Source organism: Miniopterus schreibersii (assembly GCF_964146895.1).
Source record: "Miniopterus schreibersii genome assembly, chromosome: 3".
Lineage (NCBI taxonomy): Eukaryota > Metazoa > Chordata > Mammalia > Chiroptera > Miniopteridae > Miniopterus > Miniopterus schreibersii.
In genome coordinates this window covers 62,424,016-62,445,532 of record NC_138103.1, presented here as the reverse complement: position 1 = coordinate 62,445,532, position 21,517 = coordinate 62,424,016, and the positions used below count along the sequence as shown (strand labels likewise).

At 35.8% G+C, this 21,517-nt stretch overlaps 1 protein-coding gene across 13 annotated transcripts in view; it reads right to left on the bottom strand.

Annotated features, from left to right (window-relative positions):
* Window positions 1-21,517, bottom strand: part of SSBP2 (single stranded DNA binding protein 2) — a 238,143-nt gene that overhangs the window by 144,197 nt on the left and 72,429 nt on the right. For all 13 annotated transcript variants that reach the window (XM_081132885.1, XM_081132886.1, XM_081132877.1 and 10 more), the window contains exons 2-3: window positions 9,693-9,765; window positions 3,099-3,160 (exon numbers count right to left, since the gene is read on the bottom strand). In XM_081132885.1, coding sequence (XP_080989011.1) covers window positions 3,099-3,160; window positions 9,693-9,765 — 135 coding nt within the window. The remainder of the gene's footprint in view (window positions 1-3,098; window positions 3,161-9,692; window positions 9,766-21,517) is intronic.

Below are 21,517 nucleotides of genomic sequence, written 5' to 3'. Positions count from 1 at the left end.
AGCGGAGAGGTTGTCAGCGCGTCTGCAAGGGAGATAAACACGCCAGATGTGCTCAGAAGACGGGGTGCAAACATAATTCTATAACCTTTATGCCACTGGCCAGATTCAGGACTATCTGGAAATAAAAATTAGAAGAAGAAAAACCTTTGGGGGAAACATTCTTTCCTGAGGAGCATGCCATGTTATTATAAATTCAAGTCTTAATAACTAAAGGTTATTTCTCTTTGGCCCAAAATTATATTATCAATGAACAAAGAAAACTACCCGTTCCTAAAACTAAGGAGGGTTTCACATGAAAAGCGCATGTACCTGCTCATCACCTTGAACTTCCACATATGTGAACTTGCCTAAGTCCTTAGCATTACTTAATACAGGTTAAATGCAGGCATTAAATTTTGCCCCAATATCATAAAATTCTCACAACACTCCTGAGTTAATAAGAAATTTATATTTTAAAGTATCAAAAGAGCTTACATTTAGTAAGCATGGGCTAAATGCAAGCATCTTCTACTAAGCATCACATATTCAGCATTTAATCCTGTTATTATTCCCATTTTATAGGTGAGGGAACTGAGGCTTAGGAAGGCTAAATAATTTGCCCATGGGTCACATAGTTAGTGCAGAGCTGGGCTTGAACTTTTTAACTCCTACATTATTTTGCCTCTCATGTGACTGTGGTATTAAGAGTTCTTATTTCCAGATGCCTTAGGCTGATTATGGGCAGGTTTATACAGCTCTGGCAGTCTGAGCAGCATCAGCTGTCACAAGAATGTGGTAGAGACCTGTCCTAGATAAGACAGCAAGCACTTTGTTATCCTACCTTTGACCCTTGCACTCCAACTCATTTCCTGAGTATCCTGTGGCAACCACCTCTTCATGCTATCAGCAGCTGCCAGTGATCCAGGGATGCCCTGATATAAACTAGACTTAGAAGGTACAACTTTCCTGAGTCCCATTTATATCTACTGTCCGGAATTAGCCACTCACGATTCTCAAAAGGGAACTGCTATTAATTTCTTACTAACAGTGGGCCACTAAATTCTGTTCTGTGTTTAAGAAATAATATCTGTTGCAGAGGCAAGCACTAGTTACAATTCAGGAAACTTCAATTCTAATTCTAAATTTGAACCTGAGCAAATAGTTTTGTTCCTTCGATTCTTTATTTAAAAAGAGAAATATCTGTTATGTATTTTGCAGGTTTTAGTATAGATACAAAGAGTTGGTACATGCAAAAGTACTTTTAAAGGTCGTATTCTACCTACAATTCAGCTGGTCCAAGCTACCTCTCATTCCTTACTTAAATGCATGATCATCCCTTTCAAGACTTCATACTAACTATTCCTCCACCAAAATACCTTTCCCTCTCCCAACTTTCAGCTTAACTCAGATTCACATTCTCTTTTCCGGCTTTTCTAATTCTTGCAAGCAGACGTGAGTATTCCTCCTGTACTGCTATTATAAGCAGTGCATATCTCAGTTATAGTACTATTAATTGTATTTAAGAGCTGTACCTTCTGATAGCTAAGGCCAAAAAAGCTAAAGTCTGACCGAAGCAAAAAGCCAAAAGATTCAGTGAGTTATTATTAACCATTATAGTATGAGAATAGGTTAAATTCATGAGAAAGGGAGTAGAAGGGAAAAAGGTGCAAAAAACAGAAATAATCCTATAACGGAAAATTTAAAATCATTACTTTGTTAGCCCACTAATTCAATATGGACAGACTTCTAAAATGGTTTCTTATGCCACTTTGTAGAACTAGTTAAAAATATGCAAAAGGTAAGGGTGTCAATAGGTGAACAGACTCAATTACATTCAACAAACAGTTAAGTAGTATTTACAGTCTAGATCTAGGTATCATAAATATATACTATATAAAATGAAAAATTGACTTTTATAATATTACATATTACAAGAGATTGGTCTTATGCCCCAGGAAAGGAGCACAATGATAGCACTTAACTGCCATGAACCGTTGTTCCAAATACAGGAACAACTCTGAACCAGAGCACTGCACCTGTTCCTGCCACATATATGAGAGACAAACAAGGGAAACCCACAACCACAACTGACCAAGTGTGGTTCCATTCACCACGGAACTTCTAGTAAGGCATGTTTTCAGGAGAGAGGTTAAAAAGATGATGGCATTTAATAACGTACTAAGGAAACCACGTGCAAAGCACTAGACGAGAGCTTTAGTTTCTTCTTTTAAATAAGCTGCTGAGAGATGAGCGCATAAGATACTGAACAGGAAATGCTTCTAATTAAAGAAATGGTAGGGGGAAAAAGCCTAGCTAATTCATGAAAATACCTGGGCTACCAATTACTGCTGTAGAAAAGTCATATCTAGGTTTACATCTAGGTATACAGGTGCCACAATGAAATGTATAAATTCTTATATCAACTGGGCCTTCAATACTGCCTGACAATCTTTTTGTGTGTTCCTAATCAGTTCTATATCTCTGAGTCTATATAAAATTATTTTAATTTTATTTTTTTACTATTCTTCAGTCTCCTCAAAAATTCACCATCACTACCACCACCTTCAGTATCTTCATGCTTAAATGAAGTCATGAGGGTGGGGACCTCATGATGGAATTAGGGTCTTGTAAAAAGAGATATCAGATAGCTAGCTAGCTAGCACCCACGTGCCTTCCACACCTCTCTCTACTACGTGAGAACACATAACAAGGCAGCCATCTGCAAGCCAGGAGGAGTGTTCTCAACAGAAATAGACCATACTGGCAGCCTGACCTTGGACTTCTGGCCTCCAGACTTGTGAGGAAATAAATTTCAGTTATTTAAGCCATCCAGTCTATGGTATTTTACTACGACAGCCAAAGTTGACTAATACAGAATCACACTTACAATTGGAGATTCCACATACTGGTCCTAATTCCAGCTTGATTCAATAGTCATATCTTTAAGTTTTAATAACACTAATGCTGGTTTTGAGGTGTTTTTTAAAGTGCTATCTTTCAAAAAATAATTGTAGAAAATGAAAAAGAATAAAAGAGAAGCATGAAATCATAAACAGCTATAGTGCAGGCCTACTGAATTATATCATTAATATGGTAAAAATGATATAAAAGATACTTACCACCACCAAGAATGTAAGAATCCTGGTGGTTCCCCCAATGTGATGTTTTTTTCCCATCTTATCTAAAATGAATAAAAGAAATATTAAGATTTTAATCATTTTCATACTATTCTTTACTCAAGTTTTACATAGTAATTTGCATAGCTGACTGAACAGTCTATGAGAGAAGGTGCCACCATTATTTTCCTGAGTTTGCTTCCCACTGTGCCAGAATTTCAGCAGGTATTTCAGGATCTTAAGGTACTTCAGCATCTTGAGGCACATCAAAATAAAAGTTATTACCAATATGAAAATCAGTTATCACCACTAACCTAGAAATTTATAAGAGATTCTAAATTATACCTTAAGGACTGAATCAGTTCCTGATTTGAGGGGCTGGGAGTAAGAAGGCATATGTTCCATAAAATAAGAGTTTACAAAAGATGCTGATATAAACTTTCCAATTGTTTATATTTCAGATGAGTTGAAGTCCACTATTATAAAAATTTAAAACTAGGTCAATACCCCTCCAAATTAAAAGTTCTAAATACTCTTTACAAATTAAATTTAGAAATTGAAAAGCAGGACGGGTATTTATACAGTGGCTTTTCTAAGCACTGGATAGCAGTAAACACAAAAGGTAAAGTCTTTGCATTCAGAGAGATTACACTTTAGTGAGAAGGACAGACCATAAGCAAAGAATCACCACCACCCCCCAAAAAAGATTGTACTTGTATTACAGGTAGAAGGTAAAAAATGCTACGGAGGAAAACAAAGCAGTGAAGAGAAGATAAAGAGAGCAGGAAAACAGTAAGAAGTAAGTTATAATTTTAATAAAGTTGATCCAGTCTCAAACACAATCTTTATGTATTTGCCTTAGTTTTTTAGTTTAAATAACTAAAAATTATTTAGTAATACTTCAATTAACAAAATATGCCCATAGGCCCTTAACACTATTAGGAAGTAAACAACTATAATTACATATTCAAGGAATCCTTTCTACCACCAACTATGGAAGATGTTAGGACTTCTTATCCCAAAAGGATTTTTTTACAAGTTTTAGAACAGAAACTTAGAAGGTGGTCCTAAATGTAAAAAAAAAAACACCACAAAAAAACAAAAAGAAAAAACACTCTAAGGAAGAGATGGAAAAACTTAAGAGCAATTAAAATCACCAAAACTGGCTGCATTTTTTTGAGTTCTTAATAACCCAAAATGTAAACCAATGGGAACCTTGAAGTAGACAAATAATTTCCTCTCAAAAAAACAAAAGCAAATTTTCTAAAGATTAGAAAATTATACATGTGATAGACATTTTGAAAAAAGCAAAAAGGAGAAATTCTAGGAATTCATGAACTTGAATTTATAAAGATTAAATAGGAGTAATGAACCAGAACATGTTATATAAATGTAAGCCAAATCCTTTAATTCTCCTAAGCAGTTACAAATAAGTTTTATATCTGTGCTACTTTTTATCTGATAATTTCCACTGATCAATATTACATCTCCTTGGTTCATGAAAAAATAAGAAATAGTACCTAATGAGTCTTATAAGGAACACAACTCTAATGGCTACTAAAGTTATAATTTAATCAAAAGCCTGTGTCTCATCTTTCTCTCATTTTTTTCTCTAACCATTTTTACACTAGTGGATGTCTTCTTGGAAAGGTATAATAAGGGACCTCACAGAGGTGTCCCAGACTCACTAATATTCCTAATCCCTCGAATCATCCTAGTCACATAAACAGCAAGGTTTTCAAAGTAGCGTCTTTACGTTTCATCTCAGTTCATCTTGACTTTACATAAAGTGACTGCTACAGCAGACAGCACTAATCTCAGTTATAAGGAGAACGTGAGGCGACTTACGGAAGAGTTAAGGTGGCAGGACGAGGTCTCAGTGCGACACTGTGCTGGAGGGAGTAGACTCACAATCTGAGCCCCACTATACGTCTCCCTCCTGCACTACGCAACGCCCACAGTCAATCACCAGCTCTTCCAGGAGATAAAGTGCTCTAGGAAAACACCTATATGGTTTATGTTTGATATGCTCTTTTAAGAGAAAGTCTGAGGGGAGCACATTTGTATTTTAAACAGCATTACATCCTGTCATTCCCCAGAGAAACCGAAAATGCTTTCCACACATCATCTTTTCATCCTCATAATACTAGTGAGTAAAGTTCACCTTTCTCACTTTGAATGGCAAAGCTGTGGCAGAAGCAGTTAAAACTGTGGTCCATCTTATTAAATTTAACACAAAAGCTAGTCTTTTATAGCTAATGACTGTACAATTAATGCTTTAGGTATTTCCAAAGAAGAGACGATTCTACATAGGAATAGGTTTCCATAGTGAATGGGTGTTTGTTTGTTTGGGGGGGGGGGTCGCCAAACTACTGCTCTAGGTATTACTTATTTAGAGAAAGTATGAAACCATAGCCAGGAAAACAAAACCCTGATCTACAGAAAACCAAGGCACGTTCATTGAGCATTATTAGACACAACCTGAAAAACATTCACCAACAGTGAACATAAAATAAATTTTGATACTTACATACTATAGAACAGTGTATAATAATTTAAAAGGATAAGATATATCTACATAGAAAAAGGGACATCTACGTTGGTTTTTCAAGCTGGAGATTTGGAAGGTTGAAGAACAATATACATAGTATAAAACCTTTTCTTTTTTTAAAAAAGTGTGCATTTGGGTGTAGTCATATGAAACAAATTACACCAAACTTACAAGTACAATTTCTAGAAAAGGGTAGAGAAGGACTTTCCTTTCAAAATCATATTCACCTACGTCGTTTAATTTTTTTTAGCTAAGATACATTAACGATGGATGGGGCTGAGGAAAGGCCAGAAAACACCTCTAAATGTCAACAGTCATTTTAGAACCAATTCTGCTATTTATGAAGAGATATTTTCTGTTGTGCTGAGTTTCATGGGCTTCAGGCTTATTTAAATGTTTGAGTGGCATCTATCAAATTCTCTCAAAGTGTCCGAGGGAGGGTTTTGTTTTGTTTTTTTGCTATTTAATCATCCACTTCTCTTCCTTGTACCATTTGCCCAGCTAAAAGCTGCATTCTCCTATAACTTTCAGGTAAATCTCTAGGCCCATTCCCACTGCCATATGCTGCATTTGTGGGTCTTATCTGTGATTAAGCTGGGTCTTTATCATATGATCTAGTCTTTTCAGCATTTCTATATAAATGCAGAACCAAACACTGAATCATATGGGCAGGGGTAAGACATGCCATAAGCTTTATAAATAATAATTACAAATTACAAATGCACATACTATCTGATATAGCAATTCTTTTTCTAGGAATTTATCCTCTAAATATGGTCACGTGTGCAAATATATGTGTGTGTGTATAAAACAACTTACATTTAAGTATTGTTTGTAACTGCAGAAGACTAGAAATAACCTAAATGTCAGTAAATATAGGGCTGGTGAAATATATTATAGCACATTTCATAGAATAATACCCTATAACCATAAAAAAGACAATTATGAAGTTTCACAGACCAATATAAAATGATTGAAATCAAACAAGTGAAACAAAAATCAAAGCACAGAACAGTGTTTGTAATAAACTAACATTTGTGTAAACAAAGAAAAAATGATAAATGTACATGTGTGCACACATGAACATATACACACACCTCTGCTTAACTTTTCATCATTATTTGCTTCCATCAAGGTACACTGATCAACTACCTATTACCTCTCAGCCCCACGCCCGCCCTTTTATATTCCATTCCACACTGGTGCTGGGATTCTGAAAATTACATTTCCTGGGCTTCTTGCCAGCTGGTTTCCTGTTAGGTTCTGCCATCAGGAGACACTTGCAGCTGATCAAAAGGCAGGAGGAAGAAGAGAAGCTTCCTGCCCCTGGCTCCCGAAATGAAGCAGTTGCTGGCTGCAGAGGCAGCCAGCAACAGCAGTGGTGGGCCAATTCTGGGGGTCAGCAGCATCTTTCTGGAGGTTCTAGCCTTGTCAATGAGGGACCTCTTTAACGATCTAGACCCCCTCCAACAGTATCTCCTATAGCACAGCAGCAGGCTTGAAACTCAGGCTCCAAAGTCTCAGAGTATTCCTAAATCCTTTCACACATTTTAAGAATTAAAAAAAATTAGCACCATAAAAGGATAAAGCTAGTTCCTGTGTTAAAGAGGCTATATACCTATGTATGCATTTGTTCCTAGGCAAAATTCCCAAGACTTCTAATTTAGATATAACCTACTGTTCCCCCTAATTTTCTAAAAGCTTCCATGTATAGAAGTATGGGTGCATCTATACACTAAACTAAATGTTTAAAAAAAGTTGAGTTTTTACATTTTAATTCAAAAATTAAAACAAACAGATGTATAACAGGAAGAGAAATCTGTCTGCGCTTTGAAGCAAATAGTCCCAAACTGTGCTGTAAAGTGGTCCTCACTGACCAGGATGTGGCTCTTCAAATTTGAAATTAAGTTAACTGACTATCCCTCACTTGCAGTAACCACTTTTCAAATGCTCAATAGTCACATGTGGCTAGTGGGAACTTACTAGACAGCCCAGATTAGAGATCATTTCCGTGACCCTCTGAAGTGTTATTATTGAATAGTGCTGTCTTACTTCAGAAGGGAGGTGGAAGTCCTCTTAAACAGGAATACTTTTTATTGGAAAAGCTCCTTGATAGATCCTTTCAATTTCTGTTCTTACTTTTCGGCCCAGAAAGGCAGAAGGCCCCTAGGAATGGTTTGAAAGTAGAAAACAAATACTTTATATTCTATACAATAAAATGACGAGAATTTAGGAGGTTGCTGATTGGCTCTCAGGAAGAAGCGGTCAGGGGTGGGGAGGATTCAGGAACAGAGACAATGGAAGAGGTGTGAGGAGCCAGCAACATGGAAGGCAGGCAGAGCCCTCAGGCAAACAGCTAGCGAGAAGGTCCCCCGTGGCGAGGAGACCAAAGAACTGAAGGTAGTTCAGTCTTATTTCTTTTAAATATACTATAGGTTGGTGGCGATTAATAATACAAATAGTAAGAGCATCCTTTTTGCAGTCTCAATCATCGCCTCTGTACTATCTCAGTAAATGTGACTTAGAAAGGTCACAGACCAAAGACTTCTAATTAATAACTTCATAAGATAAAGATACATTAAACTTCTGTTTTGATTTGAATTAACTTTGAAATCAAAGTTTCATTACACTGAATATAGTCCTTCTATGGTAAAACAATTGACTTCTTATATGCAGTGAGCAAACCTCTCAAATTCCTTACTTGCAAACAGGTCCTAATAGGTCACATATATTAATTAATTGGATACAAGGTTGGGGGCTACGTGTGTTTGTTTACTTGCACGTTTGTTTGGAGAGCAAGTGAATCTCAAGAAGGCTGTACCTCAGGTCAGGCACTCTGGTCAAGGGGTTGCCTGCTGTGTCCCTGGTCTGGTGGGGAACAAACCATGAGATCACTAGAGACAACATGATTCTGAGCAGCACTGTCCCAAAGAAATGTAAGCATGAGCCACAAATGAGAGCTAGAGCTGCATATGTAATTTTAAATTTTCTACTGACCACATTAAAAAAGAAAAGAGGGTAAAATAAACTTTAATAATACATTTTTCATTTTACCCAATATATCTAAAATACTACCATTTCAATGTATGAATGGTAGTAAAATACTACCATTTTTAAGTTATTGATATTTTGTATTCTTTTGTTTACACTAAGTCTTCAAAATCCAGTGTGTATTTCACACTTACAGAATTTCTTAATTGGATAAGTCATATTTCAAGAGCTCAAAAAGGCATATATGGCTAGTGGCTACCATACTGGACAGCACAGATATAAGGGGAAACCAGGGGCTTTGAAATTAACATAGACCTAGGTTTGAATTCTAGTTCTACACTCAGCTATGTGCCCATGAGCCAGTTATATAAACTCGGTGATCCCTGCTCTTCTCATCAGTAAAACAGGAATAATATCATCTACTTTGCAAATCTCTTATAAGAATCAGATAATACATGTAAAGTGCCTTGGCACATAATAAAACTAAATAAAATCCTCCTCAACCTCATCATTATATAAGTTGGAAAAGAAAAACACCATTGCAAGAAAGCGCAAATTCAAGCTTTAAAAAATGTGGAGACAAACAGAAAGAGAAAAAAGAACTTGAAATAGGATTATCAAATGTTTTCTAACTGAAATCTAGCCATCAATCCACTATTATCCATACAAAATTAAAACAAACAAAAATCATATTTTCCAAAACTATGAATTATGTCAAAATAAGATATTGCTAGAACTAGAGACATGGTGGTGTTTGCCTTTTTTTTTAAAGCAAATTTGCTTTCTTGGTTATTTTTGCCAAGGCTAATATTAGTTTCCATTTCTAAGGGAAAAATGGCTGGACAATTCACTAGAAGGTTAGTGGCATGGAAATGGCATTTTGGGATCTAAAACTGTTTACAAATAATCTATAAAGACTACATTATCCATAGTGATAACTAAGCATTCACTACATAATATATAAGGATCAATTTCTTTCAAATAGTTGTTAGAGGTTTTTTTCATTTGCTTACATAAGACATCAAAATACAATGCAGAAAATGCATAACACATACCTCTGATAAAAATGTTTGGGCCGATTTCTGAGCTCCTACATGGAGCAGGTATTCATATACGTAGAGTGCTAACCTGGAAAATGAATAAAATATTTATTGAGAAGAGAAATATTTAAAATTAATTCTTTAAATAATGCACACACCTTTATAGTACAAAAATATTTTACACACTTAACAGTGACACAAAATCAACTCTTCCCATACCCTTTCAATGGGAGTTTAAATATTATATGTCCAGAAAGAACTTAAACTAGTTAAAATAGCACACAAAGAAAAAGACAAATATGTTATTTCTTGGCAAGAAACATTTAAATACAGATTTTTGTGTTGGATCATCTCACTTACCATAACCTCATTCCCTTTGTTATACCTTATATAATTAATCACTTATAACCAAACATTAATAACCCTTATAACTTATTTTAAGGTATAATTATAATCTTTCACTAGTAAAATACATGAATTAGGACATTGGAGCGTTCTAACCACTTGACAACCTTCCAGTGTTCTGGTGAATGTTAATGTAAACTGCAGCTGTTTGCACACCCATATGCCAAGCAGGTGCTGAATGTCCCTTTAAGACCCGTCCTGTAGCCTCTCTTTATCCTTCAGGTTTGATTTTAAACCAACAGTATTTTACATTATAAGGCATTGAACTTAACAGCAAAACACAGTGTTAAGTAAACTTTAAAAATATCAGATCATTATAAGCATTTGGGTGCTTGAGGTTTAAAAGTTAACCCAAAATTACATATAAATTTATCACCCAAATATAGAATATTAAGTATGCAGTACATACTTACACTACTCTCATTATCTTGTCGATTCAGAATTTTTAAGCTACACCATGTGGCTCAATTTCAGTTAAGCTGTTAACAAAATATTGTTCATAAACCCAAATGAGTCTGAGGCAGTATTTTTAATGATATTTTGGACCAATGCCCAGATAGCTCACAACAGCTCAGTTTCTGCTACACTATATTTACCAATATTGAGCCAGGTTTACAGTAAACAAAACAATGTTAACAATAAGCACAATTCTGTATAGCTACACCACTTCTCTTGCCAAGTGAATTTTTGATTGTTAAAGATTGATGGTACGTGCAAAAATGAGTATTTTCTTCATTTTCATCAAAACATATCATGCATTTGTCATAAAAAGAGAAAGCCTGTACGAATCTAGCTGCTGTCCATTGATTCTTTCCCCATTCCAAAACTTCTAAACACTTAACACGAGAATTATTCTGAGAATTATACTAAGCAGCATAAGAGAGTAGACATCTGTTGAAGTTAGTCATAGATGAAAAGCATGTTATTGACAGTGAGTGCACGTATGAAATTTAGAAACATCCAACTTCAAGTTGAATGACACTTTCTGGATCCGAGCTTCTCAATTCTTTTTCTACTCTAACACATGTGAGGGTTGACTGACATACTCCCCCTTTGGTAGCAGTATCTGCCTGTGTGGCTCATCCCCTAAGTATTTCATATGGAATACAAAAACTGAAACAATCCTGCAGTTTCAAACAAACAAATCCTAGTGGTGGTTCCTAAGCACGCATATTCCACACACCCTGTCCTTCCATTAACCATTCCCAACCATGTCACATGATTCCCTGACCATTATGGCAAATTTCATCTTGAAAAAGCAGATTATTTGTGAATTTTGCCCTGAGAGACTGGGAAACCTCATAATTGCCAGCCAGTGTCAGTGTTGCCCTACTGCCTGCCTCACAAGAAACAGAGCCTCAGGTAATTCCTCATGACTTGTAAAATCCTGGGCCTAGAGCCAAACCAGCGGTGCAGGCTGGCCCAGACTTTCAGGCCTAACTCAAAGGCTGAACAAGGATGTGCCACCAAGCTTGGGGAAGTTGGAAGTGAGGGACAGAGACTGAAGCAGAGGCACTGTGGTGGGTCTGCTGGGACGAAAACAGTCCCCAGAATAGCCAAAGCCAGAGCACAACTGTTGCTGTGTCCCTGCAATAAACAGCATTCCTTAAAGTTAAGCAAATCACTTCCTTGTAATCTCTTCTTTGTACTATTAAAGGGGCTCGTATATTTCTTCTATGTTTTCCCCAATTAATTAGGTAACAAAAAGGATCTCTCTTTACCAGTAGAATTAAAGCAACAATCCCAGCCCTTTCTCTATGGGCCTAGGACAATGGTTCTAAAAAACGTATTGGAAGGGACACAGAATTATTGGGAAAAGGGGGTTTCAAACTATGTAACTGGAGATTCTGAAGCATCTCCCAAAAGGTGTGGCTGTCCTCCTACCCTCAGAATCTATAGCAACACATCATTACCAACAGGGAAATGAAGTGGGAGAGGACTGAGAAAATCTATAATGCTGCCTCATATTTCCATGTTCTGCAACCTCCCTTGAACAAAACTAATGCTTCCCAGGGAGTCAGGACCTATGCTCCAGAGAGAGGAGTGGGGAGTGACATTTGTGCACCCATGAGGCAAATAAATCAGAGCATCGTCCCTTACCCAATGACATGAGATCACCAAACACAAGACGACAACATTTTATTTGGATCCAATTTCTACTGAACAGTAAAAATTTAAGGCAAATATTGAATATACAAATATTTAAACTGTGTATACTTTTGAGTTAACATTTTCTTTTTCCTTTTTGGCATCCTTTAAGAAACTGAACCACTTTTGATAAAGTAATTGTGGATATTTAACTGGTAGAAACATTAATCGTAACAGTAAGTAACAGATGAAGGCCCAGTGAGAGTAGGGGCAAATCTGCATACCTCCTTCAGAAGCCTGAGGGCAGGCAGCTCTGGTTACAGCACTGTCCTCTCATTAACAATGATAACTGGATAGCTCTGTGTCTCCAGTAAAAGATTAAGCTTTGCTACACACACTACCAAAAAAAAATCTGATACTTAGCTAGATAAAGAATTAAACCTGTGATATATTTCCTGCAACCTTTTTTCCCAACAAACTTTATTTTTGTTGTTGAACTTAATTTTGGTCAGGTTTTCTATTTTGCAGGGAGGGGCCGGGAGAGGTTGGGTTGGTGGTGAGAGACACACATTTAGACACTTTTGATGTTTAAATATAGAAATAACTTATATGAAAAGAAAAATTCTAAACCCTTATAGATAAATGGACAGAGACAATAACAAACATCATAACTAATTTTAAAACATGGAAAATATTAAACATAACTAGGAATCAAAGAAATGCATATTAAAGCAACAGTGGGATTTAAATTCTCACTTAAATACATAATATGTAAGGAAATGGATATGCAAACACTGCTGATGGCAATAAACTCGTATAATTCTTTACCAAACCAATTTAGCAATAAATATACATCAAGAACTTTTTAAAAAAATTCATGGCCCTGGCCCTGTAGCTCAGGTGATCAGAGTATCCTCCTGAATATGCCAAGGTTGCGGTTTGATCCCGGGTCGGGGCACATACAAGAATCAACCAATGAATGCATCAGTAAGTGGAACAAATCCATGTTTCTCTCTCTCTTTCTCTCTCTCCCTACTTCCCCTTCCTCTCTCTCTCTCTAAAATCAATTAATAAAAAAAAACAAAGTTCAGTCCGGACAGCATGGCTCACTGGTTAAGCTTTGACCTATGAACCAGGAGGTCACGGTTCAATTCCCAGTTGGGGCACATGCCCAGGTTGCGAGCTCAATCCCTAGTAGGAGGCGCGCAGGAGGCAGCCGATTAATGACTCTCTCCCATCATTGATGTTTCTCTCTCTCTCTCTTCCTCTCCCTTCCCCTCCCTGAAATCAATAGAAACATATTTAGAAGAAAAAAAAAATTGACACACTTTGATCCAATAATTCCATTACTGGTAATCTAACCTAAAAAGTTATCCTAAAAGTAGGAAAGCTTAATACACATAGATTTTTAATCAAAGAATAGAGAAAATAAGTAGAAAGGAAATTGGCTGTTTTATAGTAGAAAATTTTACATTAGTTAATTTCATGTTTAAAAATATAACTCAGAATTTAGATATCCTGTACTCATTCAATAGGCATTGAAATGACTTCTGCCTAAATCTTAAACTTTAAAATCTGAGAAAATGTCAGTACCACACCACCAACAAAAGTTATTTCAAATTTACCTTGTGAAAATAACAAACTATAACCAAAAAAAGCTCTTACACTTTTAGCATTCACATGAACAAAATCTATGATATGCTTGCCAGTGGGTGTCATCTAACAGGACTAGGATAGATTCAGTATTGAACTAATAAGGCATCTACAACAGATGCTGTCACTTGAGAGTCTAATAACCATAAATTCTCAACTATCCTTGTAAATGAAGGCACTTTACATTCTGGGAAAAAGGTAAAGGCCTTACTTCACTCAGTTCTTTCCATAATCTAGCTATCTAATTTGAGATTAAATTTCTTCCTCTGAAGAAAATGGTAGAAAATAAGAAACTATGGGTAAAATTAAAAAATAAAAGGTTTCTAAGGCAGTATTGTTAATTTTCATACGTTTTCCAAGATACAGATAAATAAAAGATATATAATGCCTACAGTTCAGAGCTAATTCCTAACTCTCTTTCTATATACATATGTCCATATGTCAATGCCTATTTATGTGTATATAATACATCTATATAAAACAAATCTTTATTTCATAAGAATCAGCTAATAAAAATGACCTAATTTTTAAAATCTGAATTTATAGAAGAGTTAAAGTAGATATGACTCTTTATATAATAAGAAGAATTTTTTAAATCTTGAAAATAGGATTTCTTAAGTTTCCTATACATTACATTGCTAGTTATAATAACATGATTTAATATTTACAAAACTTTTCAGGAATATGTATTATAATGTGTGCCACTTGTGGGTCACATGTAATTATGTTTCACAATATTCCTGTGAGGTAGACAGAGTTCTCAACTCTGCGTAAATATCATAGGTAAATGTCTATACAATGAAAAGTCCAACTACCAACAAATGGCCATGTCTGTCAGCCTGACGGTAATATCCTGTATCTAATCTACTTTTCACACTTAGGCCTGTTTATTATCTACTAAAGAACCTGTCTTTTGCAAGCTATCCTTTTTTATTTTTAATTGAGGTATAATTACATACAATATTATATTAGTTTCAGGTTTACAACATAATGATTTGATATTTGTATATATTGTGAAATGATCACCACAATAAGTCTAGTTAACACCCATATGTACTTACAGAATTTTTTATTCTTGTGATGAGAGCTGTTAAGATTTATTCTCTTAGCGACTTTCAAATGTGCAGTACGATATTATTAACCACAGCCACCATGCTGTACGTCACATCCCCGTGACATTTATTTTATAACCCCTTTCACCCATTTTGCCCACACCTCACTCCTCGCACCTCTGGCAACCACCAATCTATTCTCTTTGTTGGTGAGGCAAGCTATGTTTTTAATATTACAAAAAGATATAGTGTTGAAAATGAAAAGCAAGAGAAAAGAGCCATTTAACATTAAAAAAAAAAAATACGTCCATCCTAAACGTGAGTGATGAAAACGGATTTTGTTAGCATTTTCCCATCTTATATTTATCAAAGAAAAAGAAAAACCATTCAAATAAATATAAAGCCTTCCAACTAATGAACCCCCATTCGTAATTTCAAGATTCTTTTTGTTAACTCACTGCATGTGCAAAAGTGCAGAGAAGACAAGATAGTACAACTTCAAAAACAGCTGTTCCTAATTTCTCTTGGATTTAAACTACTCTAATGCACCTTAGTTCTCTTATCTCTGTATTTACAGCACCTAAATTAGTAGGTACCCGATACATATTTTTTAATGAATAAATGACTCTCTTGGATCAGGCATAAGGCACTTACAGAATCCTTTGGTTTCTTCCAATTCAAAGGAGAAGTATAAGACATCCTCCTTGGGTAACCTATTTTAACATTAGTATCCTCTCAGTATCCTGAAGATTCGGCCTCTCAGGGGAAAAAACTATACTGTTTAACATGCATGCTACCAAAACAATTCCGTCACACTGATTCTTACTCCCTATATATAAAGGGGAATTTTTAAAAAATAACCTAAGTCCATTTAGTTTCGGGTAGTAAATTTTTGTTGTTTTAGTTATTTTTAAGGAAACAAATCCTCAAGAGATACTAAACTCACTCTCCTTGTTTTAATTCCTTGTAAAAGGAAATAAATTAAGGTTAGTGAATACACAATAAAAAGATGGCTGAGGTCTAGAAAAGGGGTCTTTTAGAAAAAGGTCTAGCTGTTGCCATTTAGCATGGTGAGTAGCATGTATCCAAAATTCTGCATCCAAAATCCACTCCCCATCTTTTGTCCTTAAATCCCAATGGCAGTGACCAGAGAAGCCTGGGGTCTTTAAGTCATGTTAGATCTAAAAGAGGTCTCTCTCATTCCTGAGCCTCTGTATAATTCCGGTGCTGATCACCACACATATCAGTGTCTAAATGTGACTCTTCAGTGATAAAATGCCAATAGTTAACTGGATCACAGCTAACAAGTAGCAAGGAGCACTTGGCAGCCACTGAGAGGCTGCTCGTGGGACTGTAAGTAGTTATTAGTAGTGAAACTAGATCAGCCTGATCAAATTTTCAACAGAGCTTACAACCTGGTACTAAGGAGGTGTGAAAATTAGAAATCTGTTTCTAACATTGTCTTTTTAAAGTTCTTCAACATGAACAGTGAAGCTAAAACCAGATTCACAGTATAAAAATGTGTCTGTGCAAATAATACTAATACCCAGCCTTTGTTTTAAACACACTTAAAACATTTTTTTTTTTTGGTATAGTCTCAATATCAGTTTTAGAGAAATAGGTACCTGATATATATACAGATAGTGAAGATACTAAACTGAGCATTAAGTGTTCGAGGGCAGGGATAATTGCATTAGATAAGACAGGGATAGGAAGGAAAATTTTTAACAATTAGATGAATAGCAGATCATAAAAAAATACTACTTTGCTGGGGTTTCACTGATGTCCTATATAAATAAGTAGTACTAGGAATATGAATTTGGAGTTAAATGATTTGGTGTGCTTATGTACCTAAAAATAATAAAATGGTTTCATAGAATATCCTATATATGCAACAGAAATATTCTACTCTATTATTTAAACATAACATAATAATAATAGCAACTTACATGTACAGTGTTTTATAGCCTATAAAATGTTCTCAGATATGAAAGTATATTAATTATTTAGTAGCAGCTTCTAGTACTTTTATTTTATTACAAATGTCTCCACATAGTTCTCTTTTAATTCTTTTTTACAGTTATATTAAAATAAGCCTTATCATGTGCATTTATAATTGAAAAAGTGTTCATCTAGACTACAGTGTTTCCTAATTATAATTTAGGTTACCGTGAAAAGATTTGGAATACAGAAATGTATTTTGTACCCCAAAAATAAACAAAAAGCCACAATATTTTTTAAGTATTATAAAGTAGAATCAATATTTTTCACATTTAGTTATTCTGAGTCTTTGGTTTAAAATAATAATATATTTATATCTAAAATAATTTTTTTAAATAATCAAGAGATAAAAGAGAAAAACACGAGAAGAAAAAAAGGATTAAACACATGAACCTTTACTAATCTCTAGTTAACCAATTTCCAGCCAACTGCAGTAAGAAGCACTCAGCACCGATGGGTGCCTAAACCTCTGAAAAGGGAGTGAGCTATAAAAGATCTTCACTTCTTTAAGTCCAGATGGAAAAAATCAAACTAACTTCTTGATTTTAGATAGGCAATCACGGCATAATCATCGAATCCAAAAATAAAATAAGGGGATAACTGATATATTATCTATATTCTTGAATTCATATCCCAAAATAATAGGAACTCTGAAACACTGAAGTAAATCTGATAAGATTAACTTAATAAAAAATAAATGTAAAATCCTGTGCTTGAATCAAAAACCTGGGACAGATAGACAAATATTACTTAATAGCAGCACCTTTGAAAAGACAGGTTTTGGTTGACTGCAAATTTAAGTTGAATTAATAGTGTATTTGAATGCCTGGCCAAAAGAGCTAATTTTATCTCTAAATAGATTAACACAGTATGGAAAAGGAGAGGTGATAATCCTAGAAGGATGAGGGGGGAGAAAAAGACAAGTCATGAACAATGGTTGAAAGTATCAGTGATGCATATCTTACAGAAAGAAAAGCTTCAAATACTTAATAGACTGTCAGCTAGTAGAGGAATTGCTCTTATTTGACATGGCAAAGGAGGAACTAAAACCAATGAGTTAAAGTGATAAGAAAATAAACTGTAACTCCATATACCAAAGACATTTTTTGTAACCATTACAACTATCCAAAAATGTTATGAACCATTTTGGGGTTGGGCAATGTGAGTGTCCAATCTCTGGAAAAGTGAAGGTACAGGTTGTAGCTGGGGGGACAGCAGGAGCTTTATTCACCGAATAGAAGTTTGGACCATATCACCTTTAAAATACCTTCCAAGTATAAAATAATCCTATTATTACTAAAATGTGGTCCAGAGCAACTGGGTGACTTCTAGATCATTAGAACTATTTGGTAGAAGAGTTGAGATGAAGATGTATGACTCTGAAAACTCAGTCCCCTTTATCTAGAAAAATACTGCAAAACATCATGATCTAATATCTTCCTGGAAGAAATTATATCACCCAGGATATATCACTCTGTGACCAAATGAACGGCAGAGAAATGGCAAACTCACCTGTCAGAGCTGAACCTAAGGCAACTGCTAGCACAACCACCATTCCCACCATCCTGCTCCTCCACTCAAACATTAAAATAAACTCTGTTTTTCCAAAATATGAGTGTGGTTCCTATAGATTAGTGTGGACCAATGTTCCAAAATTTTCAAACCAAAAGTGTGAAAAAAGCATGCTATACCTACGGGGAAAACCTGGCCCTACCAATCAAAGATTATTCAACTGACTCTAAGGAAGTTGGTTCGATGGGCAATATCAGACAAGCAGAGTTCCAATTAATAAATGGAAAGAGGTACTGTAAATTACTATAAAACTCCATCTAAAAGAATATGCAATTTCTAAACGCATTTACTCTTTCCAAATTCCCCCAGATGTTAGCTTTTCAAAGAACAGAGAACTGTTATATCCTATATTCGTTTAATCCTTTTAACCTAATCTACTCTGTAATTAGAAACCATACTTTTTATTCAAAAACAGTTGAAGGGGATAAATTACACTAATATTGACAGCTACAAAGCCAGTTAAATAGGAAATATGTTATAATAGATTCACGGTACTAAATCAGATTACTATGATAATAGTAATTTTTCCTGGCATGTCAAAATATAATTTATAGAACTTAAGTAAAATATTTTAGTAAAGGTTTGCCTTCTTTAAACTGATTTCCCTAAATATCTGCACAATTAAATGTGTTCAAAAGCAAAACCGTTTGCAGATTAAAACACTGTCAGGTGCACAATCTATTCCTTTATCTTTTAACTTAAAAATCAAAAGTTCTCTTTTGATTATCCACAGTAACATCCAGAAGAAATATCGTGAAAGCTCCAAAACAGGAGACTAGCCAAATTTACAGAGCTTTAGTAAGTTTCTATTCTCCTCCCCCCAAAACACACACAGATACACACACAAATGATGTTAACCTCTTCTATATCAGAGACTGTTAGTTGCCTCCAAGGTCTCTCAACTGAGTAGTAAGAAACCAAATTTTTTGCTGGACTTATTAATAGTTCCCCAGCTCAAAGGTAATATTCTCCTATTTGCCTTGAAGCTGAGTATTTATCATGCCTGAACTTTGGCCAACAAGATACAGACTGAAGTTGGAAGACTTACACAAGGGGGTAGATTCTTCTACGTCCCCTTATCCTGCTATCAGTCAGTAAGGTGCGTGTGACAGCTAGAGTTTGAGTCTCCAACTTGGACAATGATAATGAGATCACTTTAGGATGCTAGATGCAGTGGACTGAATGTTTGTGTCCCAGCCCCCCACCCCCACCCCAAATTTCTATGTTGAAACTCTAATTCCAAAGTTATAGTAATTGGAGATGGGACCTCTGGGAGGTGAGCAGGTCATGAGGGTGGAGTCTTCATAAATAAGATAAGTGCCCTGACAAGAAAAGGCCACAGAGCTAGCTAGCTTTCTTTCCTCCTTGTAAGGATAGAAGGGGAAGTTGGCACTCCACAAAATGAAACGGGGCCCTCCCATAACCAGGCCATGCTGGCACTCTGACCGCAGACTTCCAGCCTCTAAAACTGTGATAAGTAAATTTCTGTTCTTTATATACCATTCAGTCTATGGAACTTTGTTAGAACAGCCACAGCTGACTAAGCCACCAGAATAAAATGTAGAAGGAATATAGCTCCCTGACAGCCTCATAGAACTGCCATTTCAGCCTGGGATTCTCAACCATCAGACTTCTCTCATTTAAGAGAAAATAAATTTTAATCTTATTACTATTTAGGATTTTCAGTTATGTGCAACCTAATCAGTTAACTAGTATAGGTGTTGATAAGATTGGCTGACTCTCCAGTCTTATATGTGACTTCCACACAACTCATCCCAAACTTCTCTTGCTGCAGTGTCAGAAGTAGTCACTGTGCACTACTTCTCTCAGTTGACTTCTTTAGTGTATTTGATTTTGGTGACAACTCCCTCAGATTGCCTAAAATGTTGGCATTCCCTAAGATTACTTCATGGTCCTCTTCTCATTCTACTATGCCAGTCAATAAAAAACAGTTAATGTTTACACCACCAAACCTCAGTCTCCAACTCAGAATGCGTATGGGATGACGCTCCAACCAACTGAGCCACCCAGCCAGGGCCAAAAGTAACATTTTTTAAACTGATCCATGTACACTGTGGATGTTTAAATATTTCCTAACGATATTACAATAAAAGGAAGTGTCAATAAAAGGAAACCCTGTACAGGCAGAACCTGACTTGCAAATGTTGATCCTGCAAATCTGCTGCATCTGAGAAATTCAAGCCCCTGACTAGGCTGACTGCCAAGATTCCAGTTCCCTTTCGGGCAGATACTGTTAAATATCCCCCTAAAGTTCCTTGTTCCACCACATCCAACTTACTCTACCCCACTCCTTTAATGCCAGCTTGACCACATCCCAATACTATTCCATCTCCCCTGAGCTCACCTCCTTTCCTTTTGTAGGTGCCCAAGATTCTCCACCTACAGAATGATCTTTCATACATCTGTGTCCAGGTAATGCTTCACCATTCCTCTGGCTGCCAGAGCCCATAACTCCCTCCTGTCACAGATGCAGAGGACATTCATTCTCCTCTTGCCACTGCCACGACCACAGTAGGTGAAGAAACCTCTCACTGCCAGTGGGCTCAGAGAAGAAATGGAAGCACTCCATATTGTTTAGAGAGTATGAAAGTCAGGAGGGAAAATAAAGGACCATTCTTCTGGTTATTGGAATTGCTTGTAAAGCTAACTAGATTCTCTAAGTTTTATTTGAGCTTTTTTTAAAAATATATTTTTTTAATTTTTCAATTACAGTTGATGTATTTTATATTAGTTTCAGATGTATGACCCAGTGGTTACACATTTATACAACTACAAAGTGATCACCCCAATAAATCTAGTCCCCATCTGACACTATACATGGTTATCACAATATTACTGACAATATTCCCTGTGCTGTACTTTACATCCCCATGACTGTTCTGTAACTACCAACCTGTACTTCTTAATCCCTTCACCTTTATCACCCATCCCTTCAACCCCCCTCCCAAATGGCAATCGGCAAAATGTTCCCCGTATCCAAGTCTATTTCTGGTCCGCTTGTTTTTTAAATTCCACATATAAATTAAATCATATGGCATTTGTCTTTGT